This window comes from Mytilus edulis, chromosome 8, assembly GCF_963676685.1.
Source record: "Mytilus edulis chromosome 8, xbMytEdul2.2, whole genome shotgun sequence".
Taxonomy (NCBI): domain Eukaryota; kingdom Metazoa; phylum Mollusca; class Bivalvia; order Mytilida; family Mytilidae; genus Mytilus; species Mytilus edulis.
The window spans coordinates 25,477,220-25,503,696 of NC_092351.1; the positions used below are offsets into that span (position 1 = coordinate 25,477,220).

The window sequence follows — 26,477 nt, forward strand, 5'->3', positions numbered from 1 at the left end:
AACAAGTTAGACATCGTTCAAACTTATATTAAATCTCGTATGTAATTAAAATTCATTATACAATATTCTTCATAAGACAATAGATTTCAGCTCGGACAGTTATTATTGTGTATGATCGTGTATAAAGTTTCACTGTACAATGTTTCATTTTATCAACGTTATACGTGTGACCAATTTCATATAACACTTAGTCTAGTTTTTTAAATAGGTCTTGGTTTTTTCAATAAAAACTGAAGGTAAGTTTCTTTAATATTAATACGTTTATAACAAGAAATCTATTATATGATGTTATATCACATACAAATATCTTAAATTTTTATAATTTGTATAAAAAATAACGTTAGGAAACGTGGAATGTGTCAAAAACAACTTACGGAGAAAAAACAGGCCAATGCCATCAACGGGTCTTCAACACAGCGAGAAAATTCTGCACCCGAAAGCCGGCTTCAACTGGCCCTTAAACAAAAGTGTGTACTAGTTCAGTAAAGATGGACGTCACACTAAACTCCGAAACATATAAATGAACCAGAAAAGTCTAATAAAAGCTAGAGGTTTCTAATTTGAGACAAGCGCAAAAAAGCAGCTGTGTTATTATGTTTTGTTAGTTCTCAACCATAACTTGTCCCTAATAACTGGATGTTTAAAAGTATTTTAAGTCGGTTCTGAATAACAGTCGTCCTAGCTACTTATTTGTTGTAGGGAACTCATAACCATCTCGCCCTAGTATAAATCTACAGGTTGTCAAAATCGTTGGGCCTTTAGTTTTTTGGCTATGGGTTTTGCTCATTAATAAAAGGCCGTACGGTGACCTATATGTGTTGGTTTCTGTGTCTCCGTGATGACAAAATCTGAATCAACTCTAAAAGAGAGAAAACAGCAACGGTCTTGTTTATGCGACGACGAAAAACAAATAGGACAGACAACAAACAAAAACAGCAACTGAATTGCAGGCTCAGGTTTGGACAGTAGCATAAAAATGTAATCGATGTTAGTTGTTCTAATTGCGCCCAATCCCTTTCCCCTTCTTATCTGTAATAGTGGTGTAATATAACAATAATTTTAAAACAACCTGTAACAGTCTGTTGAAAAAAATGCAAAACTGAACAAAACCTTTGTGCAATGCAATGCAAAATATAAGAATCAACCGTATGCAGGACTATATACATTTTATTCTGGTCAATGGCAGCAGGATATATTATACTATTCGATATTTATCAATCTACTATCTCTAGTTTCCTTTATAAATTTTAATCACATATGTGTACAAATGAATGTTGCATGAAAGCATTTGACATCATAACTCTCCTTTGTAGTGATAACATGGAAGAACTTGGAAAATATCAGATACCATCAGGATATAAAAGAAGACAAAATATTGACAGAATATTATTTTACTATAACTTCGATCCGAGAGTTCAGCGAGATTACATCAGCTTTCTACAGACTGAGAGGGAATTTGAAGTAAAATACAGAAACAGGGTATCTATAATTAGTAACGTAACGTATAAGTCTGTATTATTAATTAGTTCAGAAAGTGAAATTAAATTAGTTAAATGTCCCTGATACAACTTAATATATTTATAGTAGAATTTCCAGAAATTCAATGATTAAGGTTCTCAGACTACTACAACAACCCTTAAAAGTAAACTCTACTCGTAAAACAACAACATAAAAAAGCAACACAATATTAAATTTAGTCTTCTTTGCAAGAAATCTTAACCAGTAAAATAATAATAATAATGGTTGAAAGAAAAAACAAATGATTGCTTATATCTACAGTAGAGTGTTTGGTTTACAATCTACAGGTCTGTCACGATCATCCTATATTATATGATTGTGACTTTCGTTGAAGATGTAGTTCATACATACGATATACAAATCAATTGTTTTGGGTATCTATTGGAAATGATGAATTTGTATCTCCGAGTAGGGTATGTGGTATCTGCAATACTTTTGAATAAAACGTTTTTGTGTTCTGATTTTTTTTTCGTTATAGTGATAAAAAAGATTGAAAAAAAGGATGCAGTTACTTCATTTTCTCACAGGAAAATGTTCTACCGAAATCAAACATCTTGATTATGCTGAATTGATTAACATTTCGTTCAAGTATGCTTTTCAATTTGTATCATTCGTTGATCTCTTACATCTTTTCAAGACGAATTGGGCGATTGGCATTTTTTTCTTTTTTTTATATATCATATTTTTGTTATCAATTGCAGTATACAGAAATAACAGAGAAATATAGAGGAGAAGAACCGAAAGATAAAGACTGGGCATTGTCAACTCCTCTGTACCGGGCCATCTGTGACAGGAAGAGTTCCTCCAGCTATGAAGAAGCTATGAAAGAATATTGGTTGTTATGTAAATTAAAAGAAGATTATTATGATTTAGAAAAATTTAAAGGTGTAAGTACCAGCATAAACATATTTTACTGAATTGGAATCAGTAATTTTGCACATTTTGCGATTTTTAAATTCCTCTTCTGAAGATTTATCACTAATTAATATTTCTTAATAAAATCGAAGGAGATAATACATCTGAAAAGTCGAAAAAAGAAGATATCATTTACCCTACTTTCCATTATTAGAATTATATAAAAAAAAAAAAAAAAAAAAAAAAAAAAGATAAACTTACCAAAATAAATCCCATCACTATCAAAATTAAATGAATTTTAAGAAAAACTTGTCTTTCAGTTTTACGAAAGTCCACGAATTTTACCTCCAATATCAAGGGCAGAGACAGCTCCTGCAGACAGTTTGTCATCCTCATCAACATTAATAAGTAAACCACCATGTGGTACATCATTAACAGGGAAACTGGAAACAGATCCTCCATTGTTTGGAGCACCACACACTGTTCATGTACCAAAGTCACCGGAGCCAGGCAATAGAAGACAGAATGAGTCCACAAGCACACCAAGACGGATTCTTTCTGAACCAAATACCAAATCAAGAAAATCACCACGGGATTATGTCGTAACTGAGAAGCCAGCATTTGATATAAATGAATCAACCACACCGCCAAAATCAAATCGAAGTAGTCAATCAGAAATTCAACTTCGACAGGTCCCGGATATATTTGAATCTCGAATCTTCAAAAGTAAACCAGTCATGAAAGTTGCTCCAGTTTATAACTCACAAGATCAGAAATCGTTAACAGCTCAAAATAAACATCTAAGGGATCTGCTACAGACTCATACAGACGAAATCATGTCCTTACGAAACCTTGATAGAGAAAACCAAGATATTCTTCAAAATTTAAAAGCTAGGTAAGAGAAGCTCTTTATTTGTATTCTAAATTTACTAAACATAAAAGAAAGGAAGGAAAGAAACCCAATCGATCTGCCGAGTTAAATTGAAGCGCCAAATCATTTTTTTTTTATATTTCAAACTTTTCATTTTCTGAAGAAAAAAAATAGTTGTTAAAAATATTATTATACATGTCTATAAGTCGGAAATAGTATAACACGAAATAAGAAAAATACATATAAACTAGTAAAAAAAACCACCAATAAAACCGTTCACGATCAACTTTACACATATTTGGAATTTGAATTTGAGAATGAAAATGTAAAATTTAATTTTTTCATAGGTTTTCTTTCCAAAATTGTTACACCGGTAAACTATTATACTATCTGATTATTTCATAATTATTATTGTATGATTAGGTTTTGAGTTCTTCAATTATTATTCATGAATAAATTCATACTGTACGAGGAGTTGCTTATTAAACAATTGACATTTCATGATTTTTTTTCTACGGAAAATGGAACCCTTAACCTCTTGTATATGTTTTTACAGACTAAGCAGTTGTACTTGCGATGATAATCCTGGATCTGTAGACTATACAATGAACACCAGTTCTACAGAAATTGCTCAAAGATTCATCAATGTATATGACAATGAATATAAACTAGCTGTCGAAACATTGATTAGTAGAAATCAAGACAGACTCACAGAAGATGTGGCTTTGTACAGTCTAATGCAAATAATAAAGGTACATGTATATAAGTATAGACGTAGCATTCCAAGTATTTGTTCAGAAAGATTTCCTGTACTACAATTCAATTATTAGTATTACTTCTAGTGTTGTTTTGTCAGGTCTGTGTGCTTCATTGCAATGCCTAAATGTGATTAGTTGTGAAGCAAATATCATGTGTCAATATGGCATACGCTACCATGCTGTTTGATATAAGATAGATGATTACAATTGACAATTTTCTTCAAAATGCAAATTGAAACCAAAACATTACGAAAAAAAAAGAAATACGCAAAGCTATAAGCAATTATAATACGCATATTTTCTTAAATAGTTAAAAAGAAATCATACATGTAGCTTTTAAAGGAGCATTTAAAGGTTACACAATGAAGCGACTTTTAGGCAAAAAATCAGGAGCAAGTGACATAAAAGGCTGTGGCTGCTCTTACGCCAATCAGAGGATTGTATCTATTCCAAAAAGCATCAAAACTTCAACCTTTACATGTAGAAACAATTGAAAAATGTTGTTGTTTATGATAACTCATACTATTGCTGAAACATTATTTCGTTATATAACTATACAAGAATTACTTACCTTTATAATTTACAGAAATGCTATAAATTGGTGAATTCCGTAGCGGCTGAACAAGTAGAAAACATTACCAGCTTGATGACGGATCAGGTCATACAACCTTGTGTTACTCAACATTCTAACGTAAGTTCGAGTTTTAATGGTAATTAATCCTTTAAGTTATATCAGATTTTCACATTATTAAAATATCACTGACGGGTTTATACTTATGCATCGTTTTCCGTCACATTGTACAAGAGAGTCGAAAGACACCAAAGTGACATTCAAACTCATAAGTCGAAAATAAACTGACAATACAATGGCTAAGGAAGAAAAAGACCAACAGACAAAAACAGTACACTAAACACAACATAGAAAACTAAAAACTGAGCAACATAAACCCCACAAAAAACTGGGGATGAATTCATGTGCTTAGATACTTGGATTGCTTAATTCCATTACTATTGCATTTATCTATCTTGTAAGCTTTTTTCGGGTGTAGTGTTTCTTGGAATTCATACAAATATATTTGGTCTATATAAATGAGGTGGCAAATTTAAAGACTCTAAACCCAAAAGACATACATGTACGGTAATAAATAACAGAAGATCTTCAATCATCACCAAAATGACAAAATGACAAAATACAATTAGATCAGATATAACATGTATAAGACATTCACTAATGAGGACTTGCTTCAGGCACATGCACTTGGGAGGGAGAGAGAAGGGTAGAATAGACTTTCTTTATCCTATAAGAATATTGGAATATTGTAAAAACAAACAAATTCTATTAAATTTCCTTAATTTAATTTTAAATTTGTGTTATATTGTTTTATTTTAGGTACAGCGAAAGGTTTCAGCAAACGACATAAAGAGCCTTCATACTGATGCAGAAAGACTGGCAAGATTATTTCGTAAACGGCATTGCACAGTCACCATTACTAATCTGTTGGATGTTAGTTAATTCAAATATATATTATTTTCTAGATCAAGATTGCATAACAATACATTTGCATTTACAAAATGATTTTTAAGGTTTCAATTATTTCTATTATGGAGTAAAATTGTACAATGATATATGAACTAGACTTCTACTGGAGTATGTGATGTCGTAAGATGGATCCATATATCCACAGTGTATAACCACTTTATATTGTTTAATAGACGGGGTTTCGGAAATACATTATTTGTAAAAAGAATCAGAACTGTAAAAACACATTTTCTACGTTGACACTTTTTTAAATACGAATTATATATAACTAAGAGATATCGACATACATACATATCAAAGATATATTGAGATAAACCTACAGTAAACCAGTATAGTGTTAATGAAATATCCAACCAGAGTAAGTTTTACACCATCAGCCTCCGTATGAGGTTTAATCTATATATAATTAACCCTTTTTCAAGGCAATATGTAGAAGACAGCCCTTTGTTTGGCTCCTGTTTGAACCTGATATTTCGTTTACATTATAATTTCTCTTTCAGAAATTCAATGAACTATTGGAAAGTTTGCCGGACTATAAAATACATCTAAAAACTCCAGAGGTATCAACGTTCACTGAGAGATGTCTAGAAACTATATGGTTAATGTTAAACCAAGAACCGCCTATGTCATTAGAATGGCCTCAGCAAGGAGAAACATTTGATACCACATTGTATAAATATTACAACAGGAAAGGATTTAATGTGAACTTTCCTGTCTGGCCAGCAGTGTTAATGTATAACAAAGGACCAGTACTGTGTAAAGGATTTGCTGTTCCCATGTAACAACTGCTAGTACAATAAATACTTTGAATTGTTTTACATTTTCATATCGGGGCCTTTTATAGCTGACTATGCGGTATGGGCTTTGCTCATTGTTGAAGGCCGTACGTAATGTCTGGGTGATTTTGGTCTCTTCATACCACATCTTCTTTTTTATATTTATAACTCACTTTAACACTTGTATTTTGGCTCGTAAATCCAAGAAAAATAACTAAAATGTATCCCTTTATAACTACAAATTTAATTTAGCATCTGCTTTGTAAGAGTTCACGATTCAAATACCATCTGAGAAAAATGAAAAGTATTTCCTTATCGTCTGCTGCAATCTAATTTTAAAAATGAGTAGAGTAGAATGTTCAAACTTGACCAAATAAAATTGATAGTGTTCCCGTTCAAATTGTTTTACCTTTTAAAATACATTGTATTTTATATATGTTATATATGGTTAATAAAATGACTGCTAGTTCTTTTCAAGCAATTTACCTTATTTGCAAATGTGAATCAAACAAATGAATGTGTTAAATATGTTCTTTTTATGCTCCATTTATGAGTATTGTGTTTTATGGTCTGTGCGTACGTCCGTCTGTTCGTCCGTTCGTCCGTCTGTCCTGCTTCAGGTTAAAGTTTTTGGTCGATGTAGTTTTTGATGAATTTGAAGTCCAATCAACTTGAATCTTAGTACACATGTTCCCTATGATATGATTTTTGTAATTTTAATGCCGCATTAGAGATTTCCCCCCATTTTCACGGTCCACTGAACATAGAAAATGATAGTGCGGATGCCCCATCCGTGTACTGGGGACACATTCTTGTTCTTTGAGAGTCTACATTTCAAATTTAAAGCTTATAAAGTTTTATAATTGGCTTTGTCGATTGGTTGAATAGGCATGTCCTTGTCTGCATGAATGTCTCTAGTTGGGCAGTATTTTTCTAGTTTGGAATTTAGATGAAGGAAAAAGATGAATGTTTCAAAAAGTGGAAATTTTAATGCATGTGTAAGGAATCAATTGTCTTTTAGCGTGATTTAGAAATGTAAGTAGTTTTTACTTCCTTTATTTCTTTTCTTCAAAAAGATGAGTAACACTAATCACATTGTCAAAAAATAACAAGATTTCGAGGAAAAAGCAATGCCATATTGAAGAAAAGACCAAAAACACAATTGTCAAAAGAAAAAGACGAAAAAGCAAACAACTTATCAACTGTCCACACGTCTTCGCACAGAAACATTATGACAAAATAAAACGCATAGCATAAAAAACCAAGGGTTCCTGAAAGAACAAGCATATTCCGATCCACTGATTGGACCCATCGCGTTTCACATATATGTGGTTATCTGTGATGCTGATATGCCATGTTACAACAACACAATAGCATTCATGAAATTCGGATAGTAGATAGACATGTACGACGAATGGTCCGGAACATATACTTTGAACTCAATATCTATCCTATTACGGTTTAAGTTATAAGAAGATGTGTTATGAGTGCCAATGAGACAACTATCCATCAAAGTCACAATTACCATTAAACCAATAAACCATCATAAGTCAAAGTACAGTCTTCAACACGGAGCAGTGGCTACACCGAACAGCAAGGTATAAAGAGCCCCCAAAATGACTTGTGTACATAAACCATTCAAACTGGAAAACCAACGGTCTAATCTATATGAAAAAAACGCTTATGAACCACATCATCAAGCGACAACCACTGAACATCAGGTTCCTGGCTGGTTTTACATGTATCAGTCCACTGGTAATACGGTAGATAAAACGAAGTAGATTAACGTTCCAGTGTTTTAATTATTAAACTTGGTGGAACTCTGTCATAGGCTCCCAGTTCATAATGTTCCATTAATATTACTTCGAAGTTAGTCTAATATTTAAATAAATCTGGGCTGTTACAGAAAAACAAATCCCTGTTAGCATATAAAAAGTGTTCATACTAGGGATCGATGGAAAGTTTATTGGAAAGAAAAAAAGCAATCCGGCATTGAGAGCTGATTTTAGTTATCATATAGCTGCATATGTGAAAAAAAAATAACATTCTATTCACGGATACAAATATTGGAATATCGATTACTTAAGTCTAATAATAATGTTTCTTTTAATATTCTAAATGCATATCACTAAAATATGAGAATATAACTAGGTCAGTTTATTAAGTGGCAAGGTATGAAATATAAAGAAAAAAGTCATTGTGATATAATGTTCTTTCTTTTGGGCATTTAATATAATTGTCTCTTTGTTTTAGAGACATATAATTTCTTTATTTTCTTTATTTATACACATTTAAAATGTTCAGTTCAATGAAATGGAAGATTGAAAAGTGTTTATATCAAACAAAGAAAGTCAATAGCAGTTTGAAACTTTTATCGTTGACTAATTTCCAATGACTAATAAATAGGACAATTTAATTTAAGTCAAATATTTAAAATTTGAAGATTGAATTACGACTGATTGAATTTTGAAGATATTTATAAAAGGTAAGCAACATATTTTACACTTGTGTCTCCGGACTCTATGGCAAGAAGAGAGGCTTAAGATACAAAATGGACATTCAAACTTATGAATCGTAAACAAACTCTGACAACGCCATGGCAAAAAACCGAACTTTATTTCATAACAATAGATTAGAACGATAACAAAATAAACAAAACAATGGCATCAACATTCTAATGTTACAGAACCTTAAAACAAAAACAAGGTCGACGATTTTAAAGTTTTTTTTTAAATTTGAACACATTGCGAAAAATTGGGAAACACTGATGGTATGTTGCAAAATGCGCAAACGATTGCATCAATTCGAAATTATGTACTGAACTGCAGATCTAATTAAAATTGCTTGCCTGAACATTTGGTTTTCTTAGAATCTGGTTTTTTTTTTTGTTATTTTGTTTTGTATTTTCAATTTTTTCAACAAATATACAAATTTACATTTAAACAGATAATGAAGCAAGGAATGAAACAAGTACGTGTCTGATACATGTACATAATAAACAGACTGCCTCACATAGTGTACTGTCAATAAATGTATTCAATGGCGCTGGTACCGGTGAGGGCCAAGTATATCAACTTGTCATCCGACTATTCACCGAGACTGAACATAGAAACTGTCGTACAGGATATGCAAGTGTTTTATCCTAAACACGTCTTGGATGCTGCTAAATACGAGTATATCGACCTCCTAAAGACGGAGAACCTCCTCCATACAAAGTACCCGGAACAGGTTAGTCAAATCAGATTTCATTGATACAATACAATACTAATGATACCAATTTTACTGTATCAGATGTACTTCCGACAAATAGTGTCTATTCAGTGATATTCGAGGCCAAAATAATTGAAAAAACCCCATCTCTTTTTATATAAAAAATGAAGAGCTGATAAACCATAAAATTTCATATGCCAAATAAACGAAATCTTCCAGATGTTGATATACGTAATGCTTGGTTATCTTATATTCCTTACTGTAATAAAAGAGGGACGAAAGATACCAGAGGGACAGTCAAAATCATAAATCGAAAATAAACTGACAACCCCATGGCTAAAAATGAAAAAAATGACAAACAGACAAACAATAGTACACATGACACAACATAGAAAACTAAAGAATAAGCAACTCGAACCCCACAAAAAACTAGGGGTGATCTCAGGTGCTCCGGACGGGTAAGCATATCCTGCTCCACATGTGGCACCCGTCGTGTTGCTTATGTGTTTACAAATCCGGTAAATAGTCTAAACCGGTAGGTCACATTCATGGAAGGGAAGGGGATTGTAGTTACGACGCAAGGAACATTTCCGATATCATTTGTGAAACGGTTATTCCATAACGGTCAATCAACTCGTGATGGCGTCCGTAAAATTTACGAAGGGATGATTTCAACTTCACCATTTGGAACTCTTGGTTTAATAGCTTGCTTGTGAGCAGCAACCCTCTATCGTGAAAATCATGATAGGAAATGCAAGCATGGGAATATCGTATCAATTGGGAGATATATACCCCGTATGAAGGTGCTGCTGGAATGTTGCTACTTAGAAATGGAAAGTTCACATTTGGAAAGCTGAAATCATCTCTTTTGTCGTAAAGTTTTGTTTTCAACCGACCCTCATTGTCAATTTCTAGATTTCAATAACACCGATGAATTTACAAATCTCTTGAATATTTTGACTTTATAAACTTTTTTTAATCAAAAACAGATACATGTAGATGTTAATTTTGTTTAAATATGACATTACCATGAGCTAAATTAATTTTTTGATTCTCTTTCTATAGTTTCGGAGCCTGGTCAAGAATGATGACAAAGTTTATGTCAGTGAAGCACAGTTCCCCACTCTGTCTGTCAGCAAACTGTATCAAGTGTTGAAAACAGCCGAGAGACACCGAAGATCGGCTTGGAGAAACGCAATGCTGGAATTTATATCACTGCAACGTATACAAAAACTGTTTGTTCAACTTGAGGGGGACAATGTAAGTTTTAAAAATCATTAACTTTAGATAAGGTTACCTCCAAAGAAAAATCCACAAAATGCAGTGCACATTGCGAGAAAACCAAAATATAAGGACCAAAAGCTGCCGTAGAAAAAGATAAAATTGGTTTCCATCCTCAACAAATTCTCCTGCTCAACTCCAAAATTTTATCATTATGGTCGTCCATTTACCATGGGTTTCCTCACATTTCCTTCAAAACTGTAGACAAGATGAATGTGCAGTATTTTTTTCATTAATTGCTACCAAAAACTCCACACGCATAACAAACGTTCATTAATTGCTACCAAAAACTCCACACGCATAACAAACGGATTAACGAAGTTCTATATTCTGATCATCTGTGTTATACAATGATTTGATGTTGTTGCAGAATAAAGCAATCTATAGAAATTTATTTATAAAAGGTTTTATACTGAAATACATCTGCAGTTTTCATACTTTTCAGAAACATTTGAAGAAAAACCGTCAAAATCCAGAAAGAGTGAAAATAGGTCTAATAGGGAGACTAAGTCCACCTACACCACCAAAGTCCCCAAACATGATAGTCACTGCAAGATCCCAGAAATCTCCATTATACATAAGAAAGGATGGGTTTGTTTCTGCCGATGAATATGATGAAATGAGGCTAGAACTGACTAAGCGGGATAATGCTATTCAAGAGTTAACAAGCAGGTACAGTTTATTTGTAATCTTGAAGAACTTTGAGTCAGTATGCTTTATTTTGTCTTGTCTTTTCTATTCTTTTTGGAATTGATTTGTAAAGTAGGTTATATCATTAGCATGTAAAATATGTTTCCTTGAAGTCCAGTGACAAATATTTCATTAAAATACAGCGCATCTAATCACATAAGTATCAAAAATATTATTTAAATATTACACATGTTGATGATGAGTTGTATGTTAATGTTTTCTTAAAGTATTTTTTTTTTTTTTTTTTTTGTCATCCTGTTTGGCATACGTTTTCGATGTCTTAAACACCTATACAAGTTAGATAAAGAAATATGCATATTTAGTATCGAATTGATAGTGTTGAAAGGAAAACATGTTACATTTTTGAAACCAATAGTACAATATCTTGAAGACACTTAAAAACTGAGATAAACAAAAACATATGTCACATATTTACCTTTCTTTCAAGTCGGTTCACTACTTTTGAGAAGTAACTTGAGACATCAGCGCAATATCATTTCATGGGTACCATCGTCCTATACATTACAGGGTTAGCGCCTTAGCCAATCAGCACATCTATGATGGGTTCCCTACATTCAAGTACGCCAATGAAACCGTCAATTCTACTAACATAGCTGAAAAATTTGCTCTTGTGTTTGAAAACGAATGGAAGGCTGCATATGAGGATTTAGCAGACAGAGGCTACCACGATGAAGAAATTGTATATAAGTTGATGAGAGTTATAAGGGTAGGTTTTGATATATATTTTTAGATTATTTTGTAATCTTATTTCATTATTCCATGAACAAAAAAACAGGATATTTCATTTGAATATACTTTTTATGTTGAAACCGTATGAAAATTGTTATCATTTTCCAAGTATGTATTCTGCTTGTCAGGCATCAAGAGGCATCAATGAAACATATCAGCTTTCGCATAAGAAGATATTTAAAAAATGGTTTGCAATTAGAAGACATAACCTTTCTAACTGCTCTGTGTTTAATAGGGCTCATGTTATTTCTTTTTATGAACTATTATATTATATGTAAGCTCATGATAGAAATGCACAAGGAAGAGAGTTTGACATTTTACTTTGACAACAACAACAACTTAATATAGAAAGGATTTGCCAATGAGACAGGTATCAATAAGATTTCATTTTTATATGTTTTTATTTTTATTTTAGTATGCATATCCTTTCTGTCAACAAATAGCAGAGGACCAAATAATAGAACTCATTCACACAATGGAACATCCAAACGTCCGACAGAAGAATATTTACTCTTTAGACAAGGTAATTTAAAAATATATATATATCATAACACACACATACATTTTAACGCCCTCAGGTTATTTTTATATAAATTAGTTTTTTGTTTGTTTCCGTGATAATCGTGGCTGTGCTTTATCATGTGTTGTATGTATCATGTATTATTTTATTGTCCATTGAAGTGATGATTTCGATGTTTTTGACATATATGTTTTCGGTTTTTTTATGTTGTTTAACATACTCCTCTCACAAAATATATCTTCATATATGGAACAACCGTTTAATAATTTTGTATGTTGCAGGGATCATTGATACACGGATATAAATCACCACTTCAGTTACCGTCAGGTGTTGCTACTAGGTTAGCTAAGGAATACAGGAGAGCAAGTTCTACATTGTCTGTTCCTAGTGTTATACAGGTATAGGTTAAACATTATTCAGTACTGTAAAATACATAACTGGATACTTGACAGTACCATTAGATTCTGTTGAAAGTTATAATTATAAATCATGTATTGCATATTATCAGCAAACAAACACTATGATTGCATTTTAGATCAAATCGAGATACAGTGTATAGTAAATTGCAAACAACGAGGTTAACAGACACAGATTCAAGTAAATATTACTCCAGGAATATATGTTACCTTCGCCATAAATGTCAAAACCTTTCGAATTTCGGGTTATCAATGCTCTTTATCTGACAATGCCTTTGCAAAAACGATCTTAAGACAAACAACATTATACAAAACACAACATAGAAAACTATTTAAGGTGGTACCTAACACTACAGGGAGATAACTCTGTAATATCAGCTAAACGTTTCAATTACGTTGCGTTGTGAAGGCAATATAAAGCTCCTCAATGATCAAAATTAGTGTTTGTCAAACTGCTATATAACCAGTGTAATTTTTCTGACAAAACGGTTGGTTCAAAATTTTTTAAATTTTTATATTTTTGTAAAAGTGTCAAAATAAATTCTTTGACAAAATTTTATGAAAATTAAACGAGCCAAATTAATTTTAGTGAAAGTGTTGGGTACCACCTTAAGACTGAGTAACATGAACCCCACAATTTATTCATTACTTTAACGGTAAAGTTTTTGTTTATTTACAGTATTTCAAGGAATCTACAGCTTCTAGATTAGAACTGAACTATAAAACATTGGTTTCTATGAACTCATATATAGACAAATGTGTTGAACTCATATGGTACATGTGTGTACAAGACCCATCGATGATTCTAAGATGGCCAGATCCTGACGATGCTATGGACCCAACAATTTTTAAATACTACAAGAAAAAAGGAACTGTTGTCAAACATGCTGTATGGCCAGCTTTATATTTACATGACGCTGGTTTGATGTTGAAACGAGGCTGCGCAAGACCTTACTAATAATTTCTATAATAATATATCAAACAATCTAAACTTGTTTAAACTTTCTCTATATGTTTATAACTATCCTCTAACTGTTTCAAATGCTCTTTGATTTCGAAATATTTAATTATTCAGATAACTATTTGATATTCCACTTGTGATGCGAATGAATAGTTAACAAAGTCTCTAGTATTAAATTAAAAAAAATAAGGCATGTTTATGAAAACAGGCATGTTAATTACATTTTGGAAAATTTGCCTCAGTAAGCGATGTGTGTTTATTTTGAACGATATTTATTGATTAAATCATTGTATGTTTGAGTTATATATTAGATAGTTTATATTAATGAAATACAAATGATAGTGAATCTTTTTTGATATCATTCATGTACTTCTTATCATATCAAATATTCATTAAAAACAATTTCACATCGTTTAAGTGGTTATTTTAATCCTCCAGTTGGAGACAGGACGAAATGCCATGGAAATGGTAACAGGAAAAATAAACTATTTTAAAAAAGATAACAACAAGTAATGAGTAATAAAGGTAAAAAAAAAGGTACTCAAAGAGAAAGAATAAAAACAAGACGACAATACTAGAGATGTTGGAAAATACATAAAGATAATCATCACTAAGGGTATTTTCGTTTTGTCTGATTTTGTAATTTTCCCATTTAGACATCATGTTTGAGTTTTGAATTCCATGAGTTGTGATGCATACATGGAGACCCTAACCGTGCCAACATACACTTTCTCGTTCCTTATAAAGGCCATTTGGTTCTCTTAGTATTTTGTTTTCCTTAGGTTTGTGTCTTCTTAAAGGATTTGTTAGATTTTAACATTGATAAACTACTCTTGCTTGAAATAACTAACATTGGTCTGCTGTTGTTTTTTTTTTTTTTTTTTTTTACTATGGTCGGGTTGTTGTCTCTTTGACACATTCCCCATTTCCATTCTCAATTTTATTGTTATGGCTGTTGGACTATCATGTCCAGAGGATATCATCCGCAAAGTAATCAGTGATCCGATATTGGTATGATTTAGATGGTATATTTTGTGTATTAATCCGTTCATTAAATCATATATTTTATTAAAGCAGAAGCTGCAACTTAATCTGCCAAAAATCTTAGACAAACATGGCTCTTCTATTTTTATCATTAGGTATGGTCTTTGCGACTTATAGAAATTTACCTTATTTTTGCTTTTATTTCTTTGTGTTTCGAGCTTAGCTAGTAATTATTTTAGAAATACGTATGGACATAGCCGAACACAATTCATAACCTCAAAACGATAAAAACAAGACATAAACACATTTACAAAACTATTAGCATTACGAACCAAGGTTATGTCAAAGAACGGTTCGTTCTTTTGCAAAAAAAAAAAGTTCATTATAAGATACCAAGACCTTTTTAATGACTATTCCCTATCAGCTTCACAAATAATACACGATGGTCTTAGGAGTATTGATTCTAGGTACATACATTGTCTGTCATCTTAATACTAGAAACGTGATATAATGTTCTTTTATTTGTCTTCTAAATTATTGATTTTACTGTTTATTCTATTTTTTTATAATATCCATTTGACGTGATTCGATACTTATATATCTCTTCATTGTGCTATTGTGCTATTGTAATATATGACAGTTGCTATCCATTCGTTCAATGTGTTTGAGCTTTTGATTTCAACTATGATTAGGGACTGTTCGTTTTGAATTTTCCGAGGAGTTCGGTATTTTTGTTATTTTACTAAACAGAGGAGATGGATTAGAACTAATTGCACGTAATGTAACGTCATCTACATTTAAAGCTTACCGTGGGAAAAGAGAAAAAAAGATGTTCGTTTGTATAGTCTGCTATATATTTGTTGTGGTACAATTATCTGTAATGCTAACAATAAAAACACACTAACAATTAATACAATTTCCGTTATCGTCAAAGACTTGAATTTGAATGTCTTAAGAATTTTAAACTGATTTGATCTACACAGAACAATCACAACATTTTTAATTCGAGTGGCAGTGATGAGTCTTGCGAAAAGTGCGTCTAGCGTACAACTTGATGAGGTTTAAGTTAATACAATATAGAAATACAACTAGGTCAGATTGTTTCCTTTTTACAGGGAAATCGGAAACACAATGGCCACAGAGTGCCAACGCTCTTCAACTTTACACTTACAATGTATGTGGTTTTCTAACCATTTCGATCTGAGCGTCACTAATGTGTCTTATGTAGACGAAACGAGCGTCTGGCGTATCAACATTATAAGCCTGGTACCTTTGATAACCAATTGATCCTATTTAGCGTTATTCGTTCAATGGCAATGTATTTTGTAAGGTTTTTTCTTGATTTAAAAAAAATAATATTTTTGATGGGAAGATGATTTAATTATACAATTACTGTCTTTTGATGATGTAAAAATGTTTAATTGATTTTTGAGAAAAAAAACTGATATTCACTGGGGCAACGGCCGAAGTGAATATCAGTTTTTCAAAAGTCAATTAAGAGTAAAATCACAAAAAATACTGAACTTAGAGGAAAATCAATTCGGGAAGTCCATAATCACATGGCAAAATCAGATAACAAAACGCATCAAAAACGAATGGACATGAACTGTCATAATCCTGACTTGGTACAGGCATTTTCAAATGAAGAAAATGGTGGATTAAACCTGGTTTTATAGCGCTAACCCTCTCACTTTGGTGATGTATTTTCCGAAACAAAAGACAGTAATTGTTTTATTCAATATTCCGAGAGAAATGTATGTGATGGAAATTATTCATAAAAAAAATCAAACATCAAACGTTTTTTATCACAATTACACACGTAAAAACACGCGACGTTTTGCGCTGAATACACGATTTCCGCAGGTGAATATACTAATTTATTCAAAACCCCATTCATAAAGAGAAACCTACTAAAGTTTTATGATTAAAAAAAATTAGATATTCGAACAAGCTTTTAGCTACCGATCATGCAACATATTTGGTCATTGCTCAGTTATTTTAGACACAATGTGATGTTCAAATGCAGGTGAGATACACAATAAACGAATACAATATGTCTACTAGTCAATATTTATTTTGTTACATAAATGTAATATTTTCTTCGATCTTTGTGAGTAAAAAATGTTTTAAAGGTCAATATGCCCAATCAATTACATGAAAGACAGCAATAACAGCAATATTAACATCTTACCAATGTCCTGGGAAAATGCAGACAAAACTAAATAAAATATTTCTGTTTCAAATATTTTGATTCTGTCATTGATACAGTTGTTCGAAACCAAATTCATAATTTGACGAAAAAGAAAAGCTTGAAGTCTAAATAATAAACTATGCACATGTTGACAGTCAATATATCTGTATCGTGCAACTTTGAAATAGCAAAATAATTTAGATTGTTCACGTTTATAAGCAATAGTTTAAAAACGATACAATTATCTGGTTAAAATATATGTTAATCTTCGAGTTGTAAAATACAATGTCAACCGTTAATTTTGGTATTGTTTAATTGTAAGTTAATCACTTGTATTGTAGCGAAACGAACTTACTTATTCAAAATGGTAACTTTGGTAAAGGTGATATCTTATTTCATTGTTTATTAATATTAGAAAGTCCACACCATTTTGTTTTTGATTTGGTATATATTTGTACAATATGAATTCATAATCAAATGAACGGTGAGTATTTTATATGCAAATGTACAAAATTTATTTTATTCATTGAACAAAATGTAGAGCATCATTTTTATTCAATGGCATTTACAATTACACTTTGAATACATAATGAAAGATGTAATCGCATTGTACGATACAAAACGATACATTTGATGGTGAAGCATTAAACTGAGAAAGGTATGCATCTTTTTGTATTTTCATTGCGTAGTAAAGCAGTAACAGTAGAGCAAGCACCTCATAGTTATGCGCATGTCTATCAAATCTATGAAACTGCAAATAAGTTGATCTCTATATTACACACTATAAGAACTTGTTGCGTCATTGTTATTTAACAATGTGCATAAACTGATCGCACAATTAGTAAAAATAGAAACGGGTATTAAAATTGCTTTTTTCTAGATTTATAAAAAGAAGATGTGGTATGATTGCCAATGAGACAACTCTCCACAAGAGACCAAATGACACAGAAATGAACAACTGTAAGTCACCGTACGGCCCTCGAAAATAAGCAAAGTCCATACCGCATAGTCAGCTATAAAAGGCCCCGAAATGACAATGCAAAACAATTGAAACGAGAAAACTAACGGCCTAATTTATGTACAAAATCAACGAAAAAACTTAAACAAACGACAACCACTGAGTAACAGGCTCCTGACTTGTGACAGGCACATACATACAGAATGTGGCGGGGTTAAACATGTAAGAGGGATCCCAACCCTCCCCCTAAGCCTACTAGGAAGGGTTACCCCTTAATATTTGAAAATAAGGGTTGTGTAAAAGGTAGACACATCAGGAGCTATATGACAGAAATCCCTAAATCATCTACAGTAAACTTTGTCTGATGTTAAACCTAAATTTCGTACGAATTTGTAAATTCATTTGTTATAAATGCATATATATTATATAAAACATATCAAAGTACAGTATATGCCACACGTATACGGTATAGAGTACGATGTATTTTTGTGTCGTCTGGTTGTTGTGTTTAATACGCAGACAGAAAATGTGTTATTAATCAAACGATTTTGAACCGTCAAACTATCTAATTGGCAGATGGAAGTCACAATCTTTAGAGAATTGGAAGATTTTCTTGACCCCTTTCTGGACCCACAGAATGGACCTGTTCGTCCGGATAAAATGATGGCAGGCAGGGCATTAATTGCACTAGATGCATTGATCAAAAACATGCCTGGTGTTACAGAAGACAGGGTAAGTGATATAAAACGATGAAAAACAATTTGAGATTTTAATATGTAGATGAAATGAAAAGCGATTGATGAAATACTCTAAATGTAAAATTATCTGGATGTTTAGATATATGGAACTATTATTTTACGTTATTATGAACTGCATGCTCTAGTGTGAATTTTACATATGTGTTAATTTTTAATTTGTTATTACTTCTTGAATGTGTTGATAGACTAATGTGTTCTGACTATCTAAAATAGAATGTTAACGTTTATGAAGACAATATAACATGACAAAAGTAGGTATATCCTCAATTCATGTGACAATTCTTATCTATTTCCAACCTGACCATTCATACAGGTGGAATCACTAAAGATCATGTTGCAAGAAGCAATGAGAGGACGCTGGACATCTATGGACATGAGAATAGATGACGCAGTAGATCAATTTAATGAAATCAAACGAATGGCATTTGATGAGGTAAATTTCAAGTTTGTTACAATTATGACAAGGGAACTACCATTTATCTTAGTTAAGGTAACAACAAATGGAAGTTTTAACAACCTTGATTGGCTATACAGCCCTTGCACGGTCGATAGTTAACGTAGATGGGGTGTCTTCCTTCGTGTTGGATTTGGAAACACCAGAAGACAAGGTCTAGATCTTTAATAGAATGTGCTAATTTTTAGAGTAGTATGTAATTCATGTGTAAGAACTTCCACTTCGATATAGAAAATGACATGTTTTATCATATTTCTGGTTGTATTTTAAATAAAAACAGAAAACTTTTGTTTAATCAATTTTTTTCCAACTTTGTCACATAAGGGGAGGCAACTCATATTATGCAAGGGCAGATTATGCAGATTAAGGTACTTTTACAATAGAATGTGTTAAGAATTTACCTATTTTATTATGTAGCGAGGAAAACGGGTCCGGTGATCACATTGTTTCTTTTTCTGTACTGAAAGCATACTATTAAAAAAGAGGGACGAAAGATACCAAAGGGACAGTCAAACTCATAAATCTAAAACAAACTGACAACGCCATGGCTAAAAATGAAAAAGACAAACAAACAACAGCTATCTTCAACAAACAACAAGCTATCTTTGCATATGTAATCTCAAAATTCTATGGTGTAGATTACGCTTTATTGCAGAAAATTGGGTTGTCGTCATGCATAATCTATACAAAATTTGTCAATTTTGAACACCGTGAAGCGTGAAAATAAGCCCGGTGACTCATTCTGTTTTTTTTTTTTTGTTTTTTTTAAAGCATGATATAAACTACTAACATTTTGGCAAATTATTTGAAAAATCTATGGATTATTTTTAGACACTAAATCTACCTTAGGTGATCTAAGCTAAAATTAGTTAAATCATTTAAACTGATTCGAAAAGGTTAAACGCCTCCATTGCAAAATAAAAACGCCACAGAAAAAAGGATTATTCAAGATCTTTTTAATGAATTAATACACTCTTGTGTAGTACATCATTGGTTTTCATCTTTCTCTTATTTAATACTAAATATAGTGCTGAAGATATATAAACTTCCTTAGTTAAAATACCTGAAACACAAATGACAGATAAGGTACTTTTTCTGCATTTTCTACAATTCTGTCATTTCTACAGTTGTTATCTTTATTACAGCGTATATTGCATGACAGTAAACCACAGTATCTATACAGCTCTAAGTCCAAATCAGCAAATTATCAAATATCACCTCGACCACAGCCAAAACGACCGGCATATATTGACGGATTCACATTGAAAAATAAACCATCAGATAATGACGTTTTAAATGCTGAGGGAACCGGAAGTATTCACAATATGAATACGAGGATCAACAGGAACCCGGATGACCCTCTTAATAGAGAGTTTACGTTAGATGTTATAAAGTCTAGCACAAAAATACCACCTCCAACAGGGCAGGACCTGGTTAACCGAAATACGCTGATAAAACAAGAGTTCAAAGACATCAAAAGCAGGTAATATAAATAAAAAATTGCCTACTCCTTGCGTAGTTATGCTTTTTAAAGCGTGTTCCACTTAAGAAAACAGGTTTTATTTATATAATTTTTTATTTGTTATTTCATCCTTTTTAATGTATTTGAACAGATTTCAAATTTACTACAGTTCTAATTTATTGTAAAGTCGAACACAAATTTCCTTGAACAAATTATTTATATGAGACACTATCTTAAAGTGGCATTAAAATTTCTTGTCTAGAAATACCTCCAATTGTTATATTTTTTTAGATATCGCGTGTCCATTTTCCAGGTGAATATTCAGAACATGATAAAGAGAGAGGAAAAAATGCATACGTCATTGCAGTACAAGAGGATGGCCCAGAGGGGTAAACTGATCCTGCTACGCTTTTGGCACCTATCGGGTTACTCTTGACATTAAACGGTTTTAGATGTGAATTAATGTATCTCAGCATAATTGAAAGTATCATGTAGGGACATCTTCATCCTACTTCTAATCTGACGAAATAATAACAATTTTCCAGAAAAAATCAATATGTGCATTGTATTACAGGTATAGTGAACTCCGGATTCCTGCAACGGTCCCAGAAATTTCAACACGTTCCTATATTCCATCTCAGGTGCTAACAAACAACCCAACCAAAATTGCTGATCTATTTACAAAACTTTTTGATGTTGAATGGGCTGATGCTTTTGAACAAGTCTGCAGAAATAGAATCGGAGTACCTGAAGTGAAGATAATTGTTGATTTAGCCGACATATTAAAGGCAAGTAAAGCGTATGTAAAAAAGATATTTATTAGGTTAATATGACGTCAAATGTATTTTCAATCTTTTTTTCATTCCTGGCTTATAGTCAATTCCTGCTTTTTGTATTGCAGAAGAAATCTGTTACTGTGTATAAAATTAAGAATGTGGCATGATTTCCGAAGAGACATCTCTCTTCAAGATACCAAATGATGTAGACGTTAGCTACTTTATGTCACCGTACGACCTTAAACAATGAGGAAACCACATGCCATGTAGTAAGCTTTTAAGGGCCCCAAAATAACCATTTAAAAAAAATTAAAACGAAAACACTAAAGGCTTTATTTATGTATACACTGTTTTATGGGTTAATTGTGTCTTTTGGTTGTGTTCGTCATTGATATATATTCCACTTTAGGAGAAGACCGTATAAATGTGCTGTCGATTTTATACACAACTATTTGGTACATGATGTGGGAAAAATAACCGTGACAACCAAAAAAAAACACCTTCAAGAAAATAAAATGGTCGATCCTTTCCTTGAATTCACAACCAATGACGAAGAAAAGAAGATACCTGTAATTGTTCAATTTCGAAAGAAACAAAACACATACTGTGTGTGTTTAATGACATGAAAATGTTGTGCAATGAAATCGTTGAGTGTTGAAATACATTTAGAAATAACTGCTGCTGTCGTCTCTCTTTCAGAAATCTTTTCAATATACCCGAGAAGAAGCAAGGAATTTGATTGACAGCATGGCATTAAGAGTTCACGATACAATGGCTGTACCACCAGGACATACACCTTATACGGTAATTAGTTTTCAACAAAATCACATTTTCTAGTATTATTTACTTTTATTGCGACAACTAAACAAAAAATAATGTTCGTAGACAGTATAAATACTGAAATGTGAGTGGGAAATATGTGGTTTATCTCTTGAAGTTTTTGAGTGGTTTTGTAGCTTTCTCATTGCTATCCCTCAAATTTATTTGTATTAACTTTATAAAAGAAAACATTTAACAACTTTTCCACTATTAAAGAGGGGAGAAATATACCAGAGGGACATTCGCTCTCATCTGTCGAACATAAACTGACAAAATACACGAAACACAGTATAGAAAATTAAAGACTGAACTGTTTCACTCATTACTAACATGAGAAATCAAATTCTGAAAGTAGCAATACTATTAGTATGTATTTTGTTTTAATGTTAATTCATTTAACACAGTTCCAAAAGCATACATGCATATAGCATCAAAACAGGCAAACTTTGAATTAAAAGTATGGTTATTTATTACATTTATAGGTTCGGTTAAAAGAGAGACATCATGATTACACCTTAAAGCGACATGCTAGAGAAATAGTGAAAGAAACCGCTGATTTAAGTCTTAATATCATAATTAAAGTAAGTTTATCAAATTAGGTGTTGTACCTGCACCAAGTCAGTATAGTAAAATAGCAGTTGTTATCAAATAGTCCGTTTTTTTATATGTTGGCTTTTGTTTTGTATGTTGCTATCCAGTGTTCTGCTGTTGGAGGAGAATAAGTTTTGAACACCTACTGTATATACAATGTATACATCAAATGTTCAAAGTACTAGTGTTCGAAGGTAAAGACAGAGCAGCGCTAAAACTAATAAACTAATAGTCATTATTAGTATAAAAAGAATACTAGTAACTAAATTATATATCCAGCATATTTATACAATAGAATATGTTATATAGGGTGTATATAATTAGTGATAATTATGGTAGAGCGGGCTGCACAGCTATCAAACTAGATATATTTTGCAGTCATTAGCAATATACTGATAAAAAAAAATCACAAAAATACTGAACTCCGATAAAAATTCAAAGCAGAAACGCCCTAATCAAATGACAAACACATCAGACAAATTGATAACGACCGTCATACGTTGGTAAAGGCATTTTCGTATGTAGAAAAGGATTGAACCTGGTTTTATAGCTAGCTATACCTCTAACCTGTATGACAGTCGATTGGAAAAAGGTAAGTGGGTTTAAAAAAAACACTGGCTCTAGGGGAAAATTCACCCATACGTGTTACATCATATTTTAAAAATATTTCACTATTAATATATCATTTAATTCAGTCGCGTTATATCTGTTCATTTCCTGATATAAAAAAGCTATATATCAGAGGAAATAGAAAAAAATGTAAAAAAAAGAATCTTGAGTAAGTGAGTAAGGTCATACGTCCACCTAATTGATTTCTGAGCGTACCATGTCGAGCATCTTTGTTATATTCTGCAAAGCTTGTTTCCTTCCCATAATTCTAACCAATGAGGATAATGCAATACTTTATTTCTCCTCTATCTTTCATCGAATATTCGTAATAGTATAAGGTAAGTGGTTAGAGTAACCAACAGTTTTAACATATGATTTAATCCATACTAAAACTATTTGCAGGACTTTGAGGACAGATATAACCCGCCAAGCTTTCGACATCATGTAATACAACAATATGATATCGATGAATACCAAAAACTAGACAAAGTAACCAGGTATCTTCAAAAATGTGTCGAGGTAACTTGGTATATGAACGTACAGGATCCACCGATGGTACTTCTATGGCCGAACACAAATGAAAATGAAATATCATTAAACTGTTTCAGACATTTTACAAAATTTGGTAACAAACTGGAACATGAAGTTTGGCCAGCTCTATTGATACACGATCAGGGTCCTGTAATCGTGAAAGGAGTTGCACAACTGAGATATTAAACTCACTTAAATAGATTTACTTACTATCAAACTCTTTTGACAATCATTGAGTAAGAAAAATAATAAATGCTGTCAGGTATTGTAAGCAAATTTTAAGCACGAAAACTCTACTGTGTATTTACAGAAACGCATGATAAATGATCATATATTGCGCTAAAGATGTTTATTCTAATTATAACTATTTTTATTATGTATCTACTTTACCATGTATGTTGACATAATTGTACGTTTATTGTTTAGACTTTGTTTTAATGATTTAAGGAATTAAAGTTCGAATATTGATTGTCATTCCACTGATATGTATCATTACATACATCAACATTGTGTTGCAGTATAAAATTATAACCTTGGTATCATTGGTGATTTGTTTCACTTTACCGTCAAATACAATACACACATTGTTGGTATTTGCTGATATCAATTGATATTGAATCAATTGTGATATGTATTGTCGGACAAGATAGAAATTGTCTACAAAGGGTGGTCAGATATTTTCCTTGATATTGACACATACGTTTGACGTCAAACTGTAACATAAAAAAGACGTGATGAATTAAACATTTTACACTTGCCAACTTCCCTTTTATAATCAGTTATATTCAATCAGTTTAATCTTATATAATCGTATACATGTTTATATTTCTATTAAAACGGTACGCTCTTGAATGTTCACACTATACTACGGACTTCGATATCAGAACTGTGCTGCTGGTTCTTTTCTGCTTTAACAGAGCTCTGACGAAAAAGTAAAATATCAAAAATACTGAATTCCGAGAAAAATTCAATCGTAAAGTCCCCAATCAAATGGCAAAATCAAATGACAAAACACATCACACAAATGGACAACAACTGTCCTATTCCTGACTTGATACAGACATGTCCAAGTATAGAAAATGGTGGATTGAACCTGGTTTTATAGCGCTAAACCTCACTCTTGTACGACAGTCGCATCAATTTCCATTATATTGACATGAACAGAATGTCACAAATAGGGGTACAAAAACAACACGGACCCAACCAAAAACTAGGGATGAATTCAGGTGCTACAAAAGAGGAAGCAGATCCTGCGCCAAATGTGGTACCCGTCGTGTTGCTAATGTTGTTACAAAGCCGGTAAATAGTCTAATTCGGTAGGTCACATTCGTAAAAAGGGAAGGGGATTATTGTTACGACATAAGGAACATATCCGATATCATCTATAAATCTTTTCCATAGTGTTCAACCAACTCCTGATGGCGTCCGTAATATATACGAAGTGATGATACAACTTCACCCACCATTTGGACCTTTTGGTTTAAAGATGAAAAGGTAACAATTGAACTCATCTCTTTTGTCGTAAAGGTTTGTTTTCAACCGACCCTCATAGTCATTTTCTAGATATAAGTCCTAATCAAATGGCAAAATCAAAAGTTCAAACACATCAAACGAATGGATAATAACAATTAAAACGACAGACATTGTTACATATGTTTTACGAGCAAATGTACGATTGATTCGATGTGTCTAAACTCACAAGTAACATTTGTTCGATATCTTAGAGTTTTTATTTTATTTTACTTTGATTTGTGTCTTCGATGGATTAATGATATTTGAATATAGAAAACTACTGTTGCCTCTAACTTGAGATAATCAAGTTTTGTTTCTTTTCCCTTTAATTGGTACCTTCTTACAAGATTTATGAGATTTAAACATCGGTAAACTACTTTTGCCTAAAACTATTCATGCTCTTTCATGAGTTTTACCAAGAAGATAAAATGATACCAGCCTTATAAACACAAACTGATGCGCATTTCGTCTAAATAAGATTCATTAGTGGCGCTCGAAATTTTATACTAACAGTATATTTACAAAATATGGCTATATCAGTGATATTTCATGTAAAACCATACTGTAGAGTCAGCAATAACAAATCCCGACATATTACTTTATAAAGAAATGAACATATATCTATATAAGATTAACACGACGATTAGTTGATCAAATTTATTTTCTTTCAAATCGTACTCTAAATG

The 26,477-nt window shown here is 32.1% G+C and overlaps 3 protein-coding genes across 3 annotated transcripts; all 3 read left to right on the forward strand.

The window, feature by feature from the left end:
* The first annotated feature begins 1,192 nt into the window (after positions 1 to 1,192).
* Positions 1,193 to 6,357, forward strand: LOC139485175 (uncharacterized). Its single transcript, XM_071269411.1, has 7 exons — positions 1,193 to 1,479; positions 2,220 to 2,405; positions 2,694 to 3,268; positions 3,801 to 3,996; positions 4,589 to 4,693; positions 5,393 to 5,506; positions 6,043 to 6,357. The coding sequence occupies exons 1-7, from the start codon at positions 1,258 to 1,260 to the stop codon at positions 6,322 to 6,324; spliced, it is 1,680 nt and encodes a 559-aa protein (XP_071125512.1). The 5' UTR covers positions 1,193 to 1,257; the 3' UTR covers positions 6,325 to 6,357.
* Positions 6,358 to 8,692: 2,335 nt separating this feature from the next.
* On the forward strand, positions 8,693 to 14,515 carry LOC139485177 (uncharacterized). Its single transcript, XM_071269413.1, has 8 exons — positions 8,693 to 8,803; positions 9,265 to 9,546; positions 10,594 to 10,788; positions 11,255 to 11,481; positions 12,028 to 12,226; positions 12,665 to 12,772; positions 13,051 to 13,167; positions 13,865 to 14,515. The coding sequence occupies exons 2-8, from the start codon at positions 9,349 to 9,351 to the stop codon at positions 14,141 to 14,143; spliced, it is 1,323 nt and encodes a 440-aa protein (XP_071125514.1). The 5' UTR covers positions 8,693 to 8,803; positions 9,265 to 9,348; the 3' UTR covers positions 14,144 to 14,515.
* A 3,163-nt stretch (positions 14,516 to 17,678) lies between these two features.
* Positions 17,679 to 24,789, forward strand: LOC139485178 (uncharacterized). The gene is made up of 8 exons (XM_071269414.1): positions 17,679 to 17,805; positions 18,856 to 19,011; positions 19,351 to 19,470; positions 20,637 to 20,974; positions 21,528 to 21,741; positions 22,429 to 22,533; positions 23,031 to 23,129; positions 24,151 to 24,789. Exons 2-8 carry the CDS (start codon positions 18,856 to 18,858, stop codon positions 24,463 to 24,465), a joined length of 1,347 nt encoding a protein of 448 aa, XP_071125515.1. The 5' UTR covers positions 17,679 to 17,805; the 3' UTR covers positions 24,466 to 24,789.
* Positions 24,790 to 26,477: the final 1,688 nt, after the last annotated feature.